Source organism: Canis lupus, chromosome 19 (genome assembly GCF_003254725.2).
Source record: "Canis lupus dingo isolate Sandy chromosome 19, ASM325472v2, whole genome shotgun sequence".
Taxonomy (NCBI): domain Eukaryota; kingdom Metazoa; phylum Chordata; class Mammalia; order Carnivora; family Canidae; genus Canis; species Canis lupus.
Window position 1 is genome coordinate 36,251,957 of NC_064261.1, and position 17,382 is coordinate 36,269,338.

The 17,382-nt window shown below is 45.5% G+C and overlaps 1 protein-coding gene and 1 long non-coding RNA gene across 2 annotated transcripts in view; one reads left to right on the forward strand and one right to left on the reverse strand.

Moving 5' to 3' along the window:
* Window positions 1-474: 474 nt before the first annotated feature.
* Window positions 475-7,107, reverse strand: LOC112648527 (uncharacterized). Its single transcript, XR_003129104.3, has 3 exons — window positions 6,845-7,107; window positions 5,927-6,070; window positions 475-2,099 (listed from the first exon to the last, which is right to left on the reverse strand). It is a non-coding gene; the product is annotated as an uncharacterized LOC112648527 (long non-coding RNA).
* Window positions 7,108-7,574: 467 nt separating this feature from the next.
* Window positions 7,575-17,382, forward strand: part of GPR39 (G protein-coupled receptor 39) — a 201,755-nt gene continuing 191,947 nt past the window's right edge. Inside the window, exon 1 of the mRNA XM_025430114.3 lies at window positions 7,575-8,430. Within this exon, the coding sequence (XP_025285899.1) occupies window positions 7,575-8,430 (856 nt within the window). The remainder of the gene's footprint in view (window positions 8,431-17,382) is intronic.

The window sequence follows — 17,382 nt, forward strand, 5'->3', positions numbered from 1 at the left end:
TCCCTGGGCTCTGAGTGTGCAATGTGCAGAGAATGCAGCTAGGAGCAGTCCAGGTGGTAGATGTTTTTAGTCTGCACTGGCCTCTAGCAACCGTGCAAAAACATAGGGCATGGAGAAAAGGGGATGACTACAAGTACCCTCTGGATGGTTCTTGATTGAATGGCCACTCTCTCCCACCTCCCAGGGATGAAGAGTCTAACAGGTAACAGGGAGACTCCCTTATAGATAAGGAGCCCAATCTAAGGAGCTCAAAATATCCACGTTAAAGGAAGAGAAAAGGTATGTACTAAACTAAAACCATAACTCATTGGCTTACCCAAACCAGTGGGACTATTTTTCTTTTCTTCATCACTTTTTCTAGATGGGAGAAGAACAGGAACCTGTTAAAAGGTGAGGGAGGGGCAGTAAAAAGTATCCCCCAAACTGAGAAGGCTCTTTGAGACCAGAACATGAAGCAGCTGATTCTGTAGAGTTTACACAGTTTTATTTTATTCAAGATAACTTACTGACAGGGAGGATTGGGTGGGCGACAACCCAGGCGGCACTATTCACGAAGTCTGGACCTCCGTCCACAGATTTTATAGAGCTATGGGACACACAAGAAGGGCACTGTAGTGAGATCAGAGGGCTTGCACCCATCAAATCAACAGCTTCCCTTTAGTTAGATCTTGTGGTGCCATCTGTGTGTCAGAAAGGGGAAAGACTATTTTATCTTCAACAAATTTATTGAGGGCCAAAGCAAGCATCTCTGCTTCTGGCCTTGGTAGGCATTTCTAATGTATGCATATTAATCTCCAAGGGGCTGGAAACACATAGCCCCCAGGGAGGACATGAACAAGATGGAGGGCCAAAGATCACATCAGTATTGCCAGTCCTTTCACAGAACCTAACACATAAAATGTTTTTATTTTTATTTTTATTATTTTTTTAAAATTTCATTTATTCATGACACACACACAGAAAGAGAGAGAGAGAGAGAGAGAGGTAGAGACACACAGGCAGAGGGAGAAGCAGGCTCCATGCAGGGAGCCAGAGATGGGACTCAATCCCTGGTCTCCAGGACCACGACCTGGGCTGAAGATGGTGCTAAACCGCTGAGCCACCTGGGCTGCCCCATAAAATGTTTTTAAAGGAGAGAACAATTTCCCAGAAATCTGGAGCCTTTTGGCAAGGGCTCACCTATGTATTGAGGTGGTACAGCATTCATCTATTCCATGGACAGTATCTCAACCCTCTGAATTTGTGAAACTGGAAGCCTCCATAAAGATATACACGCTTCATAGAACCCCTGTCAGAATTGTTTTTGTGGTCCAGGAAGCTGGATCCTGTTTGCTAGATGGCTGTCCAGGGGTGAAGGAAGGAGGAAATCTTCAGGTTACATAATATGGCTTCTCAAGGCCCAACTTGTCATTACTCCTATACCCATCTAGATATTGAGCACTGTAAGGAATGAAAGACATTCAGGCTGTAAAGATACAGGCTGTAGCCATAGACCAAGTCCAAAGTCCAGGTAGGCTGGAAAGGAGGCATGTGATGGGTGATTTACAGACATTTACATTACATAGGAATAATGACAGTCAACTTGCATGATTATTTTGAGCATTGAATAAGCATGGTTTCTGGTCACAGTAGGTGTTTAATCATGCAACTTGTTACTATTATTATCACTTGAGAGTGTTCTGGCTGCAGCAGAATGGCTGCGCAACTGGCTGTGCAGGTTGACTGAACTTACCCAACTGGCTGTGTGTGTATTCTTCCTTTTTAAAACATTTCATTTTACAATATTATGAAATATACCACTCACAAAGTACATAAGACATAAATAACTGCATAATAAAAATCATAAAGCAAAGCATGATGCAATTACTATCATGTAATTCCTACCCAGGTTAAGAAATAGATATTGGGGTGTCCGGGTGGCACAGTTGGCTGAGTGTCTGATTCTTGGTTTCAGTCAGGTTGTGATCTCAGGGTCATGGGATTGGGCCTCAAGTTGGGTTCCCGGCTCAGAGTAGAGTCTGCTTGAGATTCTCCTTCTCATTCTTCTTCTGCTCCTCCTGCTTGTATGCTTTCTCTCTCTTTCAAATAAATAATTACAGCTTTAAAAAAAATGAAATAAATATTGTCAGCACTGGGAAGTTCTCACCTCCATTCCATAGATCCTTTCCAGGTCATGTACCTCCCCATCTCACAAGAGGTGACCTCTATCTCTTCATGGAAATGACATTTTTGCTTAATGAATTGCTTCATAATATGTATCCCCATATAATGTATAATTTTTCTCAATATTATTCTTTCATCTATGTCTAAACATTACATAAATGGGCATAATTATTTTTTTGTCTTGCTTCTTTTATGCATTGTTATAGTTGCTAGATTCAACCACATTCTTTTTGTAGCAACAGTGTATCTATTTTCATGGCTATATAGTAGCTCTTTATATAAATATGCTGCATTTTGCTATCTATTCTTCTACAGATAGACATTTAAGTGTTTTTTTAGGCTGGGGTAATTACTGACAATGTTGCTATATACGTACTTGTATATGCATTTTGGTGACATGAGCTGTAGGGTAAATCCCAAGAAGTGGAATTTCTGGGAATACATGTAACTTTAGTAGGCCCTGCCAAACTTTTTTCCTAAGTGGTTGCACCAACTGACTCTTGCAATGTCCAAGTTACCATTACTTTGCAGCTTCATGACAGATGGTACTGGTCATCTGTGAATGTTAGTCAGTCTGGTAGGTGTGTAGTTGTATTTAATTGTGGTTTTAGTTTGCATTTCCCTGACTGCTAAAGAGGTTGGATAGCTATTCATTGTTTATTGTCCATCTGGATTCCTCTTTGTGAAGTGCCTATTTATCTCTTTGGCTCATTTTTTCTAAATTGGGTTGTCTGTCTTCTTTCTTAATGAATTTTACCAAATGGATACTCAATTGTCTCAAATGGCATTTACTGAGTGGTGTCCTGGAACTCATGAGAGTTGATTGTTCTAAAATTTCAGGAATTTTGTGAGATTTTTAACGTTTGGGTAGCTTGAAATAAGCCATGCTGGGAGTATTTGCACTATGAATATTGACAAATGCTACAAATTAGGGCATTCCTTCACTGTCTGTCTTCAGAGTGAGGCAACTACTACACCAATAGAAAAGACCATCTCTTCTGCACTGCCCTTTTCATCTCTGTCATAAATCTTCTTTGTATACATATGGATTTATTTCTATGCTATGTCTTCTGTATCATTCTTTTCTTTGTCTATCATCATGTCAAAACTATACTGCCTTAAAAAAAAAAAACTATACTGCCTTATAAACTATAGCTTTATAATACATCTTGATATTGGGCAGAGCAAGTCTTCTTACCTCCTAAGAGTATCCTGCTCATTTTTGGCTCTTAATATTTAAAATTTTAGAACCAGCTAACCAAGTTTTTAAAGAAAAATCTGTTGAAATCTGTCACTTACCTTTGGCTACAGTGTTTCTTGCTTTGCAGAACTTAATTTTTATGAAATAAGGTTTATCAACCTCTTTCTTTATAGATTCTGGGAGTTATGTCATAAGATTAAAATCCAGCTTAGTTTTTAAAAATTCTCTAGTGCCTTATTCTATCATTTAATGCTTTCCTTAATGATTAAAATCCAAAGACTTTAATCTTTGACTCACCTGGAATTTCTATTATAATACAGTATGGAGGTAGGTACCCAACTTTCTTTCTTTTTTCAAGATGGCCAACCTATTATCGCAGTAAGAGTTATTGGACAATCTTTATTTCCCTATTGATTTTAATTGCCACCATTATCATGAACAAAATTCCTGTAAGTATTTGGGTTTTTTCTTGGACTGTCTCTTTTGTTTCATTATCTGTTTATAGTATCACTGTTCGATAGAAATATCCTGTTAGGCACAAATGCAAGACAAATACAATATAAAATATCCTAGTAGCCACATTAAAAAAGCAAAAAAAAAAAGATATGAAATTATTTTTAATAATATATTTTATTTAATCCGCTATAGCCATTGTATCACTTCAACATGAAGTCAATTTATAAAAACAAATTTACATTCTTTTTCACATATAAAGTCTTCAATATTTGGTGTGTATTCTATACTTGCAATATATCTCAGTTGGGACTAGCCATATTTCAAGTGTAGCTAGCTAGCTATGTATGGCCCGTAGCTACCATACTAGACAGCTGAGGTCTATTTTAAAAAAATGTTTTATTTATTTATTTATTCATGAGAGACACACAGAGAGAGGCAGAGACATAGGCAGAGGGAGAAGCAGGCTCCCTCTAGGGAGCCTGATGCGAGACTTGATTCCAGGACCCTGGGATCATGACCTGAGCCAAAGGCAGATGCTCTACCACTGAACCACCCAGGTGTCCCTGAAGTTTTCATTGTAGCTTAGAATAGTCATGGTGATTACACCATTAACCTTTCTAAACAAGATGTTACTCACTTTTCAGAGAATAAAATGTTGATTGAGTCAATGTTAACAATTTGAACATCTGAAATAAATTTAAATTTATAAAAGTACAATATATATTGTATGCATAAATGTGCATGTGTGTGTATATGTTTATGTATTTACTTTGAGTGCCACTGTAAGATTTCATTTTAAAAATGAGATTTAGTGCCAAAAAAACCACGTGAAAGCCACCAGCCTACATGACCTCAAAGGCCACCTAGAATGTGTAAAATGTGAGTATAAATTTCTGAAGACCCTAGAGTGACCCTGAGTAGAGATGATATCAAAAGTTACCTAAAGTATTCTTTTGTCTCACTTTCTATTCCTTTTCTTTTTTTTTTCTCTATACAATATGCTAATAAAAAAAAATCTAGATTACATAGATCCAGGCCAGGTGTTACACCAGTCTGTTATCAACAAGTGAGAGCACATTAAACAGTTATTAATTGGTCTTAGGAAAAGCAAAGGTGAAATGAAAATTTAATTCTCCTGGACCTTGGTTCAAATTGCATGTTTCCATCTGCACTGTAAGGCCCAAATTTTAATTAGCTTGATTCTCACTGTTTGGCCATGCATTTGTAATCTTTGTTCACACTTTGGGAACGAAATTTTTGATGAAAGAAATTGGACAAATAATGGAAATCTTGTATAAGCAGAACGAATTGCAATTAACAAATATGTTGTGGGATGACTGAGAGAGAAGAAAACAAATTCCCATGCTGCAACTGGGGAGAGAAGAAAAAAAATTCCTTTCCCTAACATGCCCCTGTCTAGCCTGCCACAGTCTGGTGCTGCACACAGAGAGAGCATTTCTGAGTGGAAAGAGTTGTAGTGCCCTGCCGACCTGAGTTCGAATCCTGCTTCTGACTCTAGTAGATCACTTAAGTCTCCTGATCGTCAATCATTTCATCATCGTATAATAATATCCTCCTTCTAGCCTCATGAGGATTGAAAGAAATGAATTATGTGAGAATGCCTTGCTCGGAACAGGGGCTCAGAGAATAACCAGGAGGAGCATTTCAAAGGAAGGGTCTACAGGGTCTCTGGTTGAGCATCCACGTTTGCCTCAGGGTGTGATGCCTCAGGGTGTTGATGCCTCAGGGCGTGATCTGGGGCCCCAGGATCAAGTCCTGCATCCAGCTCCCCACAGGGAGCATGCTTCTCCCTCTGCCTATGTCTCTTCCTCTGTGTCTCTCATGAATAAAGTAAAATTAAAAAAAAAAAAAAAAAAGGAAGGATCTACAGCTGGAATCCTTGTGAGGTTCCCAGCTTGTTTTCTATCGAGAAGAAAGAAGTGCCCAGGGCTGAGGATGAGGGTATCTGCTGCTGCTGCTGGTGGCGGCAAGGTTCTTCTTAGAACTTACTAGGCTCTCTGGGATAGCCAACAACCAGCACCTCTAGCAAAGCAGTCCATTTAGGACTCTGATGGGCAGTCATGAAAACTCCGAGTCCGTACTTACCCTATGTGTTTTGTGGGACAGCTTTAAGGCTTTTAGCTCAGCACAGTGCAGTAATTAGGAAATGAGTTAAGAGTTTCCCAGCCAGCAAGTAAGTCAAATAGCACATGTGGAGGGGTGGCTTGGCAAAACCTACTATTGGAGGAGCTGTGGAGAAGGAGAAAAGAGAGATCTTGGTTTTGGAATTTGTAATTTAATGCAGAGAGCACAAACGGACAAAATAAGAATATTATATTAATTGTAAGGATCCAGTGGCCATACAGCTTCTTTTTTTTTTTTTTTCTGAGACAGTGTCAAAATCAAACATTTGCTGAGATCCACAGACTGTGTGTCCAGGTTTGGGTTCAGAAAACACAATCCCTGTATCTCTACGTGCATCATTCAGGACTGAATCATTTCTGTAGCCCTATCCTGCTTCCAGAATTTCCTCCCTGTTAGGAGCGTAGACTCAGGGTTTGATAGATTTGGGCTAATTTTCAAGTTCCCCGCTGACTCTCTTATGGTCTTGGGGAAGCACCTATCCTCTGGACACCCCAGTTTTTTCATCTTTAAAGCAATCACATCATAGGGCGGTCGCTGTGATGTTTTAAGGATGGTTTAGGACAGGGCCTCAGCTAGGCCCTTAGGGTGGACACATAAAGGAGATCTATTTTCTTCCTTCAAGGTGGTGGTTCTCCCCCTGGGGTGATTTTGTACCCCCTTCCCCCGCCCAAATAGGACGTTTGGGATGCCTGGAGGAAGTTTAGGCTATCACTGTTGGGGTGGGGGTGGGGGTCACGTAGGTGCTGACCGCTCCACAGTGCCTAGGACAGGCCTCTGCTCTGCCTCCATTGCCTAGGATTTTGGAATTAGAAGCTGAAACGGGCCCATTAAAGGTTTTCCTCTCTCTCTCTCTCTCTCTCTGAAGGGAGGAAACATGACCTGATGCTTCGTGCCATTTTTACTCAGTGTCCCTCTTGGGGTGGCCTCGATGTCTTGGTCGCAGGTCCCTGCGCAAGGAGGCGTCTCCCACCAGGGGCCTCCCGGAGGAGGGTGACATCCTCGCCCGTCGCCTGCTCCGGGTTCAAGTCTCCCCGCGGCCGCTGCGGGTCCGGGCCCGCGCCCCCAGCGGGGCCCCCGGGGTCGGGGTGGACCAGGGGCGGGGCTCCTGGGGGCGGACTTCGGGAGCCCGGGGACCCCCGGGGGCGCGCCGTTGGGGGGACAGCGGGGCGGGGGAGGGCAGGCCCGGCGGCAGGTCCGGGGCGCCCCGGGGTGCGCGCGGGGCGGCGGGGGTGCGAGCGCGCGGGGTCCAACCCGCTGGCCGGGCCGGGCCGGGGCCGCAGCGGCGCCGCGGAGCAGGGCGCGGAGGTTAACGATTAACCCGGGGGCGGGGGCGGGGGCGGGGGCGGGGGCGGGGGGCGCGGCGGGCCCCGGGCGGGGCGGCGGCGGCTGCGGCCCTCCCTCCCGCGCCCTCCCCCCCGCGCGCACCCCCGCCCCCGACTCCGCCCCCGGCCGCTCCAGGAAGTCTCCCTGAAAGCACCAGAAAGTCCAAGTCACTTTTTCCAGGTGAGCGCGGGTGAGGAGGCCCCGCGGCGCGCACCGGGCGGGTCGCAGGAGCTTTGGCCTCTGCGCGGGGCAGGAAGGGGCCGCGGACCTGGTGGCCGCCGCCCTCATGGCTTCACCCCGGGGCCCCGGCAGTGACTGCTCCTCCGTCATCGATCACACCCACGTGCCCGAGTTCGAGGTGGCCACCTGGATCAAAATCACCCTCATCCTGGTGTACCTGACCATCTTCGTGGTGGGCATTCTGGGGAATAGTGTCACCATCCGCGTCACCCAGGTGCTGCAGAAGAAAGGCTACCTGCAGAAGGAGGTGACGGACCACATGGTGAGCCTGGCTTGCTCGGACATCCTGGTCTTCCTCGTTGGCATGCCCATGGAGTTCTACAGCATCATCTGGAACCCCCTGACCACGCCCAGCTATGCCCTGTCCTGTAAGATCCACACTTTCCTCTTTGAGGCCTGCAGCTACGCCACCCTGCTGCACGTGCTGACGCTCAGCTTCGAGCGCTATGTGGCCATCTGCCACCCCTTCAGGTATAAGGCCCTGTCGGGGCCCTGCCAGGTGAAGCTGCTCATCGCCTTTGTCTGGGTCACCTCCACCCTGGTGGCGTTGCCCTTGCTTTTCGCCATGGGAGTCGAGTACCCCCTGGTGCACGTGCCCAACCACGCGGGTCTCTCCTGCAACCGCACCCGCACCCGGCACCACGAGCGCCCCGAGACCTCCAACATGTCCATCTGTACCAACCTCTCCAGCCGCTGGACTGTCTTCCGGTCCAGCATCTTCAGCGCCTTCATCATCTACCTCTTGGTCCTGGTCTCCGTGGCCTTCATGTGCTGGAACATGATGCAGGTGCTCATGAGGAGCAACCAGGGCACGCTGGCCAGGAAGGGGCAGCCACCGCAGCTGAAGAAGTCAGAGAGCGAGGAGAGCAGGACCTCCAGGAGGCAGATCATTATCTTCCTGAGTGAGTCCTGGGGGGCGGGGGGTGCGATCTCGGAGCTGGCCTCCTCCTGCCCCACCCAGCGGCTGCCTGTGCTCCCCGTAACCAGAAATCTTGCCTTCAGAGTGCACAGCCCCCTTTGTTGAGCCTGAAGAGGCATTGATCTGAACCTCTGGATGTTTCTTTTCTATGTTTTGGGAACCTGGGTTACAGTGAGAAGAGCCCAGGGCCAGGAATCCGCGTGTGCGTGTATTCCAGAAAAGCAGCTCTGGGACTCTGGCAAGCCACACAATACCTGGAGTAGAACGGAGCTAAATAGACTGAGAAACGTGAGGGTCAAATTAGGTAATGTAGGGGAGGTGAAAGTCCTCCGGCAAGGACCAAGGTCTGTGGAGATAAAAGGGAACATTCTTATCTGGCCCATCTTTTCATCTTTTCCCAGGAGCCTGTTTCTCAGGCAATTCGATTTTGTTCCCATTTTTCTGCTCCTTGGAGGAGCAAGGCTGTCTGGGGCTTGCACTCCCCGGGCTGCAGCTGCCTTCCCCCCACAGTGACTTCCCAAGTCTTAAGAAACTGGAGCTCCCAGACCCACGCCCCGGGGTGCTTGCTTGGGTTTCTGCTGCGGTGGGTCTGGTCCTCACCAGAACTGGGAAGTGTGGCAGGGACTGCCCGCCTATTTGATCCAGAAACTCTGCTGTCCCGGATTCCTGGGACTTGATCGATCATCCGAAATAGTCGATTCTGGGCGGAGAAAGCTGTTTGCTTTCCAAACTTCCGTTGTAGTGCAAGTAAAGTTGGGTCCTTCTGTGTGTCAGGGAGGAAGGAGCCCACAGTCCCCCAGGGCCCTTGCCAGTGTGGCATCGGGGAAAAGGAATAAATCATGGTGCTGTTTGTTTTGGTGTGGGAAACTGGAGTAACAGGTTTCAGGGCCAGAGGGTTGATATGAAAGAAAAATTTGAAGGTGCATGAAGAGGGAGGGGAAGAACCTGGTCTTGTCCCAGCGCTGCCCCTGGCTCTGCTGTGTCTGTACAGCTGACTTGACCTTTCTGCGTCTGGGTGAAATGAGAGGAGCGAGCTTGCAATTTCTGGTTGCCTATTCTGCATCAGGAGCTGTGCTAGGTGGTTTCTATTTCCACTTCAAAGAAGAGGAATTTGAGGCTTAGAAAAGAAAAGATGTCCTTCAAGTAAGTATAGGTCCTACATTCTGACCTGGCTTCTCAGGGCCTGGAAGTGAGAGGCTCTCAGGGGCTTGCACAGGCTCATGTTCAAGGGAAAATGAAACAAAACAGGACTTGGACAAGGAAGGTGCTACCCGGATTAGATTGGTGGTGTTGCTGCCTCCTAGGGCCAGCCTTTGTGGAAGTTGGTGTAAGGAGTCTGTAGCAGGTGTCAACATCCGGGGATTTGGAAAAGGCACCCAACCCCCCTGTCACCCACCTCCTGCTGCCCAGAGTATTCCAGGAAGGAGTGGATATTAGGTTGGCTTGAACATCCATTGAAAGGCTAGTTCTCTCTTCCCCCATATACCCTTAGGCATATCTGGATCTTTTAGCAGTAATTTATACTTTAGTGTAAATGAATCCCCCTCCCCCCTTTGCCGAGCACAGCGCACTCTCTCTCACTCTAATTTAGGCATGAAGATTTCACTTGATCAAGGAAAAATAATTGATATATCTTTGTTCTCTGTTGGACCAATCTCTGTGTTTTTTTTTTTTTAATTATTATTATTTCTCTGAATAGTGTTTTTTGTTTTGTATTTCCCCCCGGTGGGTATTATTCCAAGTGGCAGTCAGTCTTCATTTTGTAGCATCAGATTGGAAAGCCACAGACTTTTACTTAGAGATGAATAGGATCTTGGGGATCATCTCATCCAGTTAGCAATTGCTTGGAATGAGTTTGTTCTCCCTGCTGCTCTCTTTCTTTCCTTCTAGTTCTCTCCTTTCTTATAACAAGTATGTATTAATCGCTCACTGGTTTCCCAGGCGTGAAGATTGTTGGCTGGCAATCAGGTGCTCAATGTATGATAATGTCTTAGGGGAATTTACCGCTTATATTTTAGCTCATTTCCTCTGCAGTGGGTTTTCAAAGCGGTTCTTGCAAATGTCCCCCTCTCCCTGTGAATTTCAAAGAGCTTTTAAAAATAGGAACCTCACTAATTAACTCAAGTTAGGAAATAAATTAATGGAGTGAAGAGGAAGAAATCATGGCCTGCCTCTATCAGATTAATACAATGCAATTTACTTTGTGGCTTTCATAAAATTTAGGCTTTGGGGCATTTTTAACCCAGAACAACTGCATCTATAAGTTGTTTACAAATCGCTGAATTTAGTATAGTGATTTAGCTCTCTTTTTAGCATTTCTGTTAACAGATGTATCAAATTAAAGCAAATATTTGCTCATTTCAAACATATTTTGCATTTAATGTGAAATGTAAATGACGACATAGCACAAGATGTCTTTGGAGCTCTTGAGGCAATAAAAAAACAATTAAGGATTTTTCCCCCTTCATTGTTAAAAATGCTAACTTCTGCATAACAAGCAAAATTCATAAATCTACTCAATTGAGGGAGTCTATGTAGAAAATATTAATTTTTCTTCCTGCATCTTTTGCTGTTGTGCCTCAGTCTGGTCGAGGTGCTGGGCTGAATCATGAAAAGAAACTTGGAAATCAGTGAGAGAAAAGATGCAGGGACTCCTCCTGGCTCTCAAGCAGTTTGCAGGAAAAACAATAATAATGTAAAAGTGCACATTCTGGAAAGCGTGAGTGTCTCTTGCCTCTAGTCAGTTCGGTGAGAAACCAGTACCAGGCTTGTTTCCTTTTGCAAGGTTATGGCTAATACAGCCATGGTAATACTTGCCTAATGCCCAACAGAGATTATTGGTTTGGAGAAGAGGAACTGCTGCATTTGGCTCTTTATTCCTTGGATGTTAAGGATATGCAAAATAAACTTTCCTTTCCAAAGGTTTTCCCAGACCTTCCATTATAATCATGGAGTTATTCACACTGCATGTGGCATCTGGGTCCTCAGGCTCCCATGTTGGTATCTGTTGCACATGTGGCCTGCTGTCAAATGTCACCCACTCAAAGTGGAACTACAGAATAGGTTAAAAGAAGTATAATTTTAAGTAGTAACTTTAAAGAGAATAGGCAGTTGGGACTAGGTTACAGTTACCTCCTAAAGATCTGTAGGCAGGATTGGCTTTCAACTATAGTCATATAGGAAGTTTTATAGATAATTATGAAATTGCAAAATTAAAGAAATATCATATAAGACTCAGAACTCTATAATAATCACACCCCTTTGCACTTTGATTTGCTCTCCTGAGTCAGGGAAAGGCTGAGTCAAATGTAGGGGCAGGAATTGCAATGTCACCTTGGGGTGCTCATAAGAGAATATCTTGAATGGTGACATCATCGTGTGTATCTGGGTGGAAAAAAGATTAGGGGTTGCTGCTATGATGGACTCTAAAAAGGTTGATGTGTGTTTAGATGGCCAGGGAGAAGCAGAAAGGAGGAGCTAAGAATCGCATCCTCTGGGTTTCAGAACCCAGCTTTGGAGGTCAAGTCATGTCTTCTGTATGTGCAAGTCAGAAAGGGCGGGGGGTGATGGGGAGCAGCTGAGATGGTGACAGTGGGTCCTCTTTATCTGAAGATGGTCGGTACCTAAAAAGAACTATGAAAGTTGGCTCCTTAAAATTGAGTCCCAAATTTCATGTGGAAAGAGGTTTGATTGAGACTTCATCGTGAAAAACAAAAGGAAAAATCATGAAAAGAAATTTGTCTTCTATTTTATGAAACATAGCTTATAATTAGATGTTAATTCTCATAATAATTTTTCCAGAATGAAACAAACGTGGCTTTTTTGAGGGCATAATTTTTCTGACAAAATTATGTGATCGCCTTTGTGTTCGATTTTCTCAGCAAGATGGGAAAGAGAGCTTTCTCCCAAGGGCTTCTCCGAATTCTTTGCTATTTAAATCACCCTCAGCGAAGCGCATCTCTTGGCATCATTCTTGTCAATTTTCTATTCTTTCAGGATTAACTGGTCTAATTTGGCCAGACCTTCTTTTGTCAGTGGCTTGCCATGTGATTCATGTGTTTCTCCAGCTCCCCTGTCTCTGACTTGATGAAGCTGTGCAACTTGTGTGTAGACCATACCCCCCAAATATAAGTAATTGAAAAATCAGTCCCTATACCCTAGTGTATACCAACTGATTACACGGAAACGGATGCCTTAAAATGCTTCTAAGAGGGGGACACTTGACGAGATGAGCCCTGGGTGTTATACTATATGTTGGCAAACTGAACTCCAATAAAAAAAAAATACGTATAGGAAAAAATGCTTCTAAGATGCCAAACGGATTTTGGGTACAGTTGACCCTTGAACAACACAGGTTTGAACCGCGCAGGTCTATTTCCATGTGGATTTTTTTCAGTAAATATGGTACAGTACTGTATGTTTTCCCTTCTTTATGATTTTCTTAATAATGTTTCCTTTTCTGTAGCTTACTTTGTTTCAAAAATACAGTTTTTAAAAAAAATCTATTTATAGAGACAGAGAGAGAGAGAGGCAGAGACACAGGCAGAGGGAGAAGCAGGCTCCATGCAGGGAGCCCGATGCGGGACTCGATCCCGGGTCCCCAGGATCACACCCCGGGGTTCCGGCAGCGCCAAACCGCTGCACCACTGGAGCTGCCCAAAAATACAGAGTTTAATACATATAACATAAAATGTGAGTTAACCAATGGTTGCTATTAGTAACCTTCTGGATAAAGGAGGCTATTAGTTCAGTTTTGGGGGAGTCCGAAGTTGAATGCAGATTTCTGAGTGTGTAGGAGTTGGCATCCCTAACCTCTGCATTGTTTAGGGGTCAAGTGTAGTTGCTTTTTCCTGATAAGTTTAAAAACTAGTCTTACAATCATGGTGCGATGAAATTTCTTATCAAAAGCTATTTCTTTGTCGTGAAGGCCCATCCCAGTGCGGTCTCACGGAGAGATAGTGCCAAAATTAACTTAGTGACTTTTTAAAAGTAAGATATTATTTTGACTCAAATGTTTGGATATTGCAGGAGAAAGTTTTACCTCAAGTATTCAGGTTACCGTCTCTACTCTGGAAGAGAATTTATTGGTGTAGATGTGGCTGTAATAAATAGTATTTCATGTGTATTTTTCTCTTCGTGATATCTGTCGTAAATCGCAAGTGTCCTGTGATCAGCCTGGCAGACAAATATAATAATGCCGCTTTATTTTTATAATCAGGCTGTCTCAAAGATTTCATTTCTCTGTTGGAGAGATGCATAGTTCCCGTGGAAGGGGATATTGGAATCCCAGTCCCCATTCATTAGCTTGGCTGTCCATCTGTCTTAGTTGCATGCCTCACGGGGGCTGCCAAAGTGTAACAAGGCAGCAGAAGCCTCAGTCGGGCAAAGTATCCAGCTTATTAATGCTAAAAGCACTCAGAATAACAGCCATTTGTGAGTGGAGACAGCACAGAGGAGGAATATTGAATTAGGAGCCAAGGATCTCCCCCTGCCCCACTAGCCAGCGTCCCCTGATCTGCCACTTGGATGACACTGTCATCTCTCACTGCCTCTTCCTTCTGTCCACAACCCGACTGACTCTCCACCTCTACCCCTTGCCTTCTTCACACTGGAGGAAAGACTGATCATCACTGCTGCTCTGAGGTCCTGCGAGCAGGTAAGTGTTCAGCCTCACCTCGGCCCTCTCTCTGGTGAGCACCTTCCTTTGCAAGAGGAGGGCACTTGACGGGATGAGCCCTGGGTGTTATACTATATGTTGGCAAATCGAACTCCAATAAAAAATATACATACAGAAAAAAAATGCTTCTAAGGTGCCAAATGGATTTTATAGTTGAACCTTGAACTTGGAAGAGCATGAGGTTCTGGAATGCCTCTCCTGCTTTGTTTCCGGCCTTGCTCTCCAGGTGAGAGACCCCGATGCCTCCGTCATCACTGGAGGAATGGCCCTTGTCCCGGATCGCACCGCCGCCCTCAGCCCCAGCCCCATCAAATCCAGACCTCTGAGTGGCTTTCCATGGCCCTTACATCAAGGATCAAAATCCATGGGATCCCTGGGTGGCGCAGTGGTTTAGCACCTGCCTTTGGCCCAGGGCGCGATCCTGGAGACCCGGGATCGAATCCCACGTCGGGCTCCCGGTGCATGGAGCCTGCTTCTCCCTCTGCCTGTGTCTCTGCCTCTCTCTCTCTCTCTCTGTGACTATCATAAAAAAATAAAAATTAAAAAAAAAAAAAAAGATTCAAAATCCTTAACATAAGGCCCCTCATGGGCACCTACTTCTCCAACTTTATTGAGGGCACTTCTCCCCTTCTGTTAGTCAGCATGGCTGTCATAACAAGGCACCACAGACTGAGTGGCTTGAACAGCAGATAGGATTGTTTTCACAGTTCCAGAAGCTTACAATTCTGACATCGAAGTGCTGGTAGGGTTGGTTCCTCGTGAGACTTCTTTGGTTTGCAAACAGCTGCCTCCTCACTGAGTCCTCCCTTGGCTGTTCCTCTGTGTGCGTGCACAGAGAGACACAGACAGAGACACCTCTAGTATCTCTTCTTCTTATAAAGACACCCATCCTGTTGGATTAGGGCCCCAGCCTTAGGACCTCATGTAACTTTGTTACATCCCTGAAGGTCCCATTTCCATATACAATCACAGTGGAAAAAAAAAAAAAAAACAATCACAGTGGAGGTTAGGGTTTCAACGTAGGTATTTTGGAGGGACATGATTCAGTCCACAAAACCCCCTAACTGCTTCACCCTCCAGACCCCCTTCAGTTCCTACAATGGCTTGTGGTCAGGCTCCATCCCACCACCTGGCCTGGGTGTATATCCTTTCCCCTGGCCAAGATGCTTTTCTGCCTTCCTCGGTGCTCTGTCTGCTTCCTCACGTGCCCCCCTCATAGAGTTAACATCTTCGGATCTGCTCCTTGGAAACCTGGCCCATCCTCCCAGGCTTGATTAAACTTCCCTTGCAACAAGCAAGACTCACGGTCAGAATTTTAGCTATCTCTTTTCTTCTGTACTTTTTCCCCCCTAATTTTTCTCTTTACAAGTTGAGTTGCGAGATTATTTGATTGATGTCTTTCTTCTAATTCCCTGAGGGCAAGAGCTCTCCCTAAGTTTGCTCGACACTGTACCTCCATCCCAGCATAGTCACTGTGCACAGTAGATATTCGATGAGTACCTGCAGGCCGCATAAAGGAGCAAAGGAGCCTCAGCTTGGAAGTGGGAAGGGATATTGTTTACCCCTGGGCATGCGCTCCTATAAAAGTGGATCATACCTCACAATGCTTTTGGTCAGTCTGAACCTAAAGATGCTCTCTTTGAAAGGAATCTGATTCCTCCCAGCCTCCCAGAAAGTCAGGCCATCATGGAGGGCACTTAAGATTTTCTCTCCCCTGAGCTAAGACAGCATCTGTGTTAATCAAGCCTCAAGTACCAGCTTTCACCGTATGTACCTGCTGGAGGTAACCATGGAATAAAAGTGATTAGGCTCATGTTTAACTGTCCTTGTTAAACCCTATTTAACAAGACGTTAATGCAGCGAGAGAACTTTCACAATGAATTCTTAGGAGGCCCTTTTGCCACCTGTTAACAGGGGGGCGGGGGGTACTCAGGGTTATGGGAAGAGAACGTGGTGGGGGTAATATTTAAAAAAAATATTTGGGATCCCTGGGTGGCGCAGCGGTTTGGCGCCTGCCTTTGGCCCAGGGCGCGATCCTGGAGACCCGGGATCGAATCCCACGTCGGGCTCCCGGTGCATGGAGCCTGCTTCTCCCTCTGCCTGTGTCTCTGCCTCATTCTCTCTCTCTCTCTGTGACTATCACAAATAAATAAAAAAAAAATTAAAAAAAAAATTCAACCCATATGTTTCTCTTTCCCCTGAAATTGCACACACCAGTAGTCATCTCCCTCCTGTCTGAGCCATGAGGCTTCTCGCCCCAGGGGCACAGGGCGCAGGAACCGCCTGGTACGAAGGTTTAGGTGATCAGCTTTTGGCCCGGGAGCTGGATTGCTTGACCTCTCCAGCTAGACAACTGTCGTGAAAGCCAGGCTTTAGTAAGTGATGAAAAGGGGCCACTAAACTGTATACATCTTCTTTACTGGATCACCAGCTCAGCCTGTGGCCCAATCAGCCACCACACAGCTAGTTTCAGGTAAGACCATAGCTAAGTGGCTTGACATTTCTCCTTGGAAGTCACTGGAGGGTATTAACGAGTAAAGTGGTACTCCAGATTGAAAAAGGGAAAGCCCTTCATTGGGCCACAGTCCTGGTAAAGCAGCTGCTGCCAGTTAATTCTTCCTGCCGTTAGACCTCTGGCTCTTGGGTTTGTCAAGTCTTGCTTCCGTTGCAGATCTCCTCGGCCAGGGACTAACTCTCAGCTTCTCGTGTTTTCCTGGCACAAAGGGTCCAACTGCCCAGCATTGCTTGGGCTCAAGTCAGGAGGCAGCTCCACGTTGCTGAGTGAGTAGCTCTGTCTCTGTTGTGCGATAGTCTGCTTGTTCTTCACAATTTCAAGTCCTCATTTCTTCCCTGAAGCCTCCTACACTGATCTTGCTACAAATGATGAGCCATCTCAGACGTTTCTCAGGTGGAGGCATAGATGTGGTCTCCCAACTATTCTTGGAGCTCCATGAGACCAGGGACGTTGCACGCTCATGTTTTTTCAACCTTCCCTACTTAGGGGCTGGGGATGTAGTGGCTGTGGGCTCTTTTGTGGGTTCAAAGATTGAAATCCCCTGACACTGGCTGCTGTTCCTGGGAAGGATGGAAACCACATCAACTATGATCCTTGGGAAGTCACTGTGGCTTTATCTGCCTTTTTCCTCTCCTTCCCTGTCTAGGTAGGCAGAAATTGCAGATGGCTCTGGAAATTCCCAGACCTTGGTGTCTATGCACTTGCTCCACTTACTCAGTTGAGGTGTTGCCATGAAGGGATTT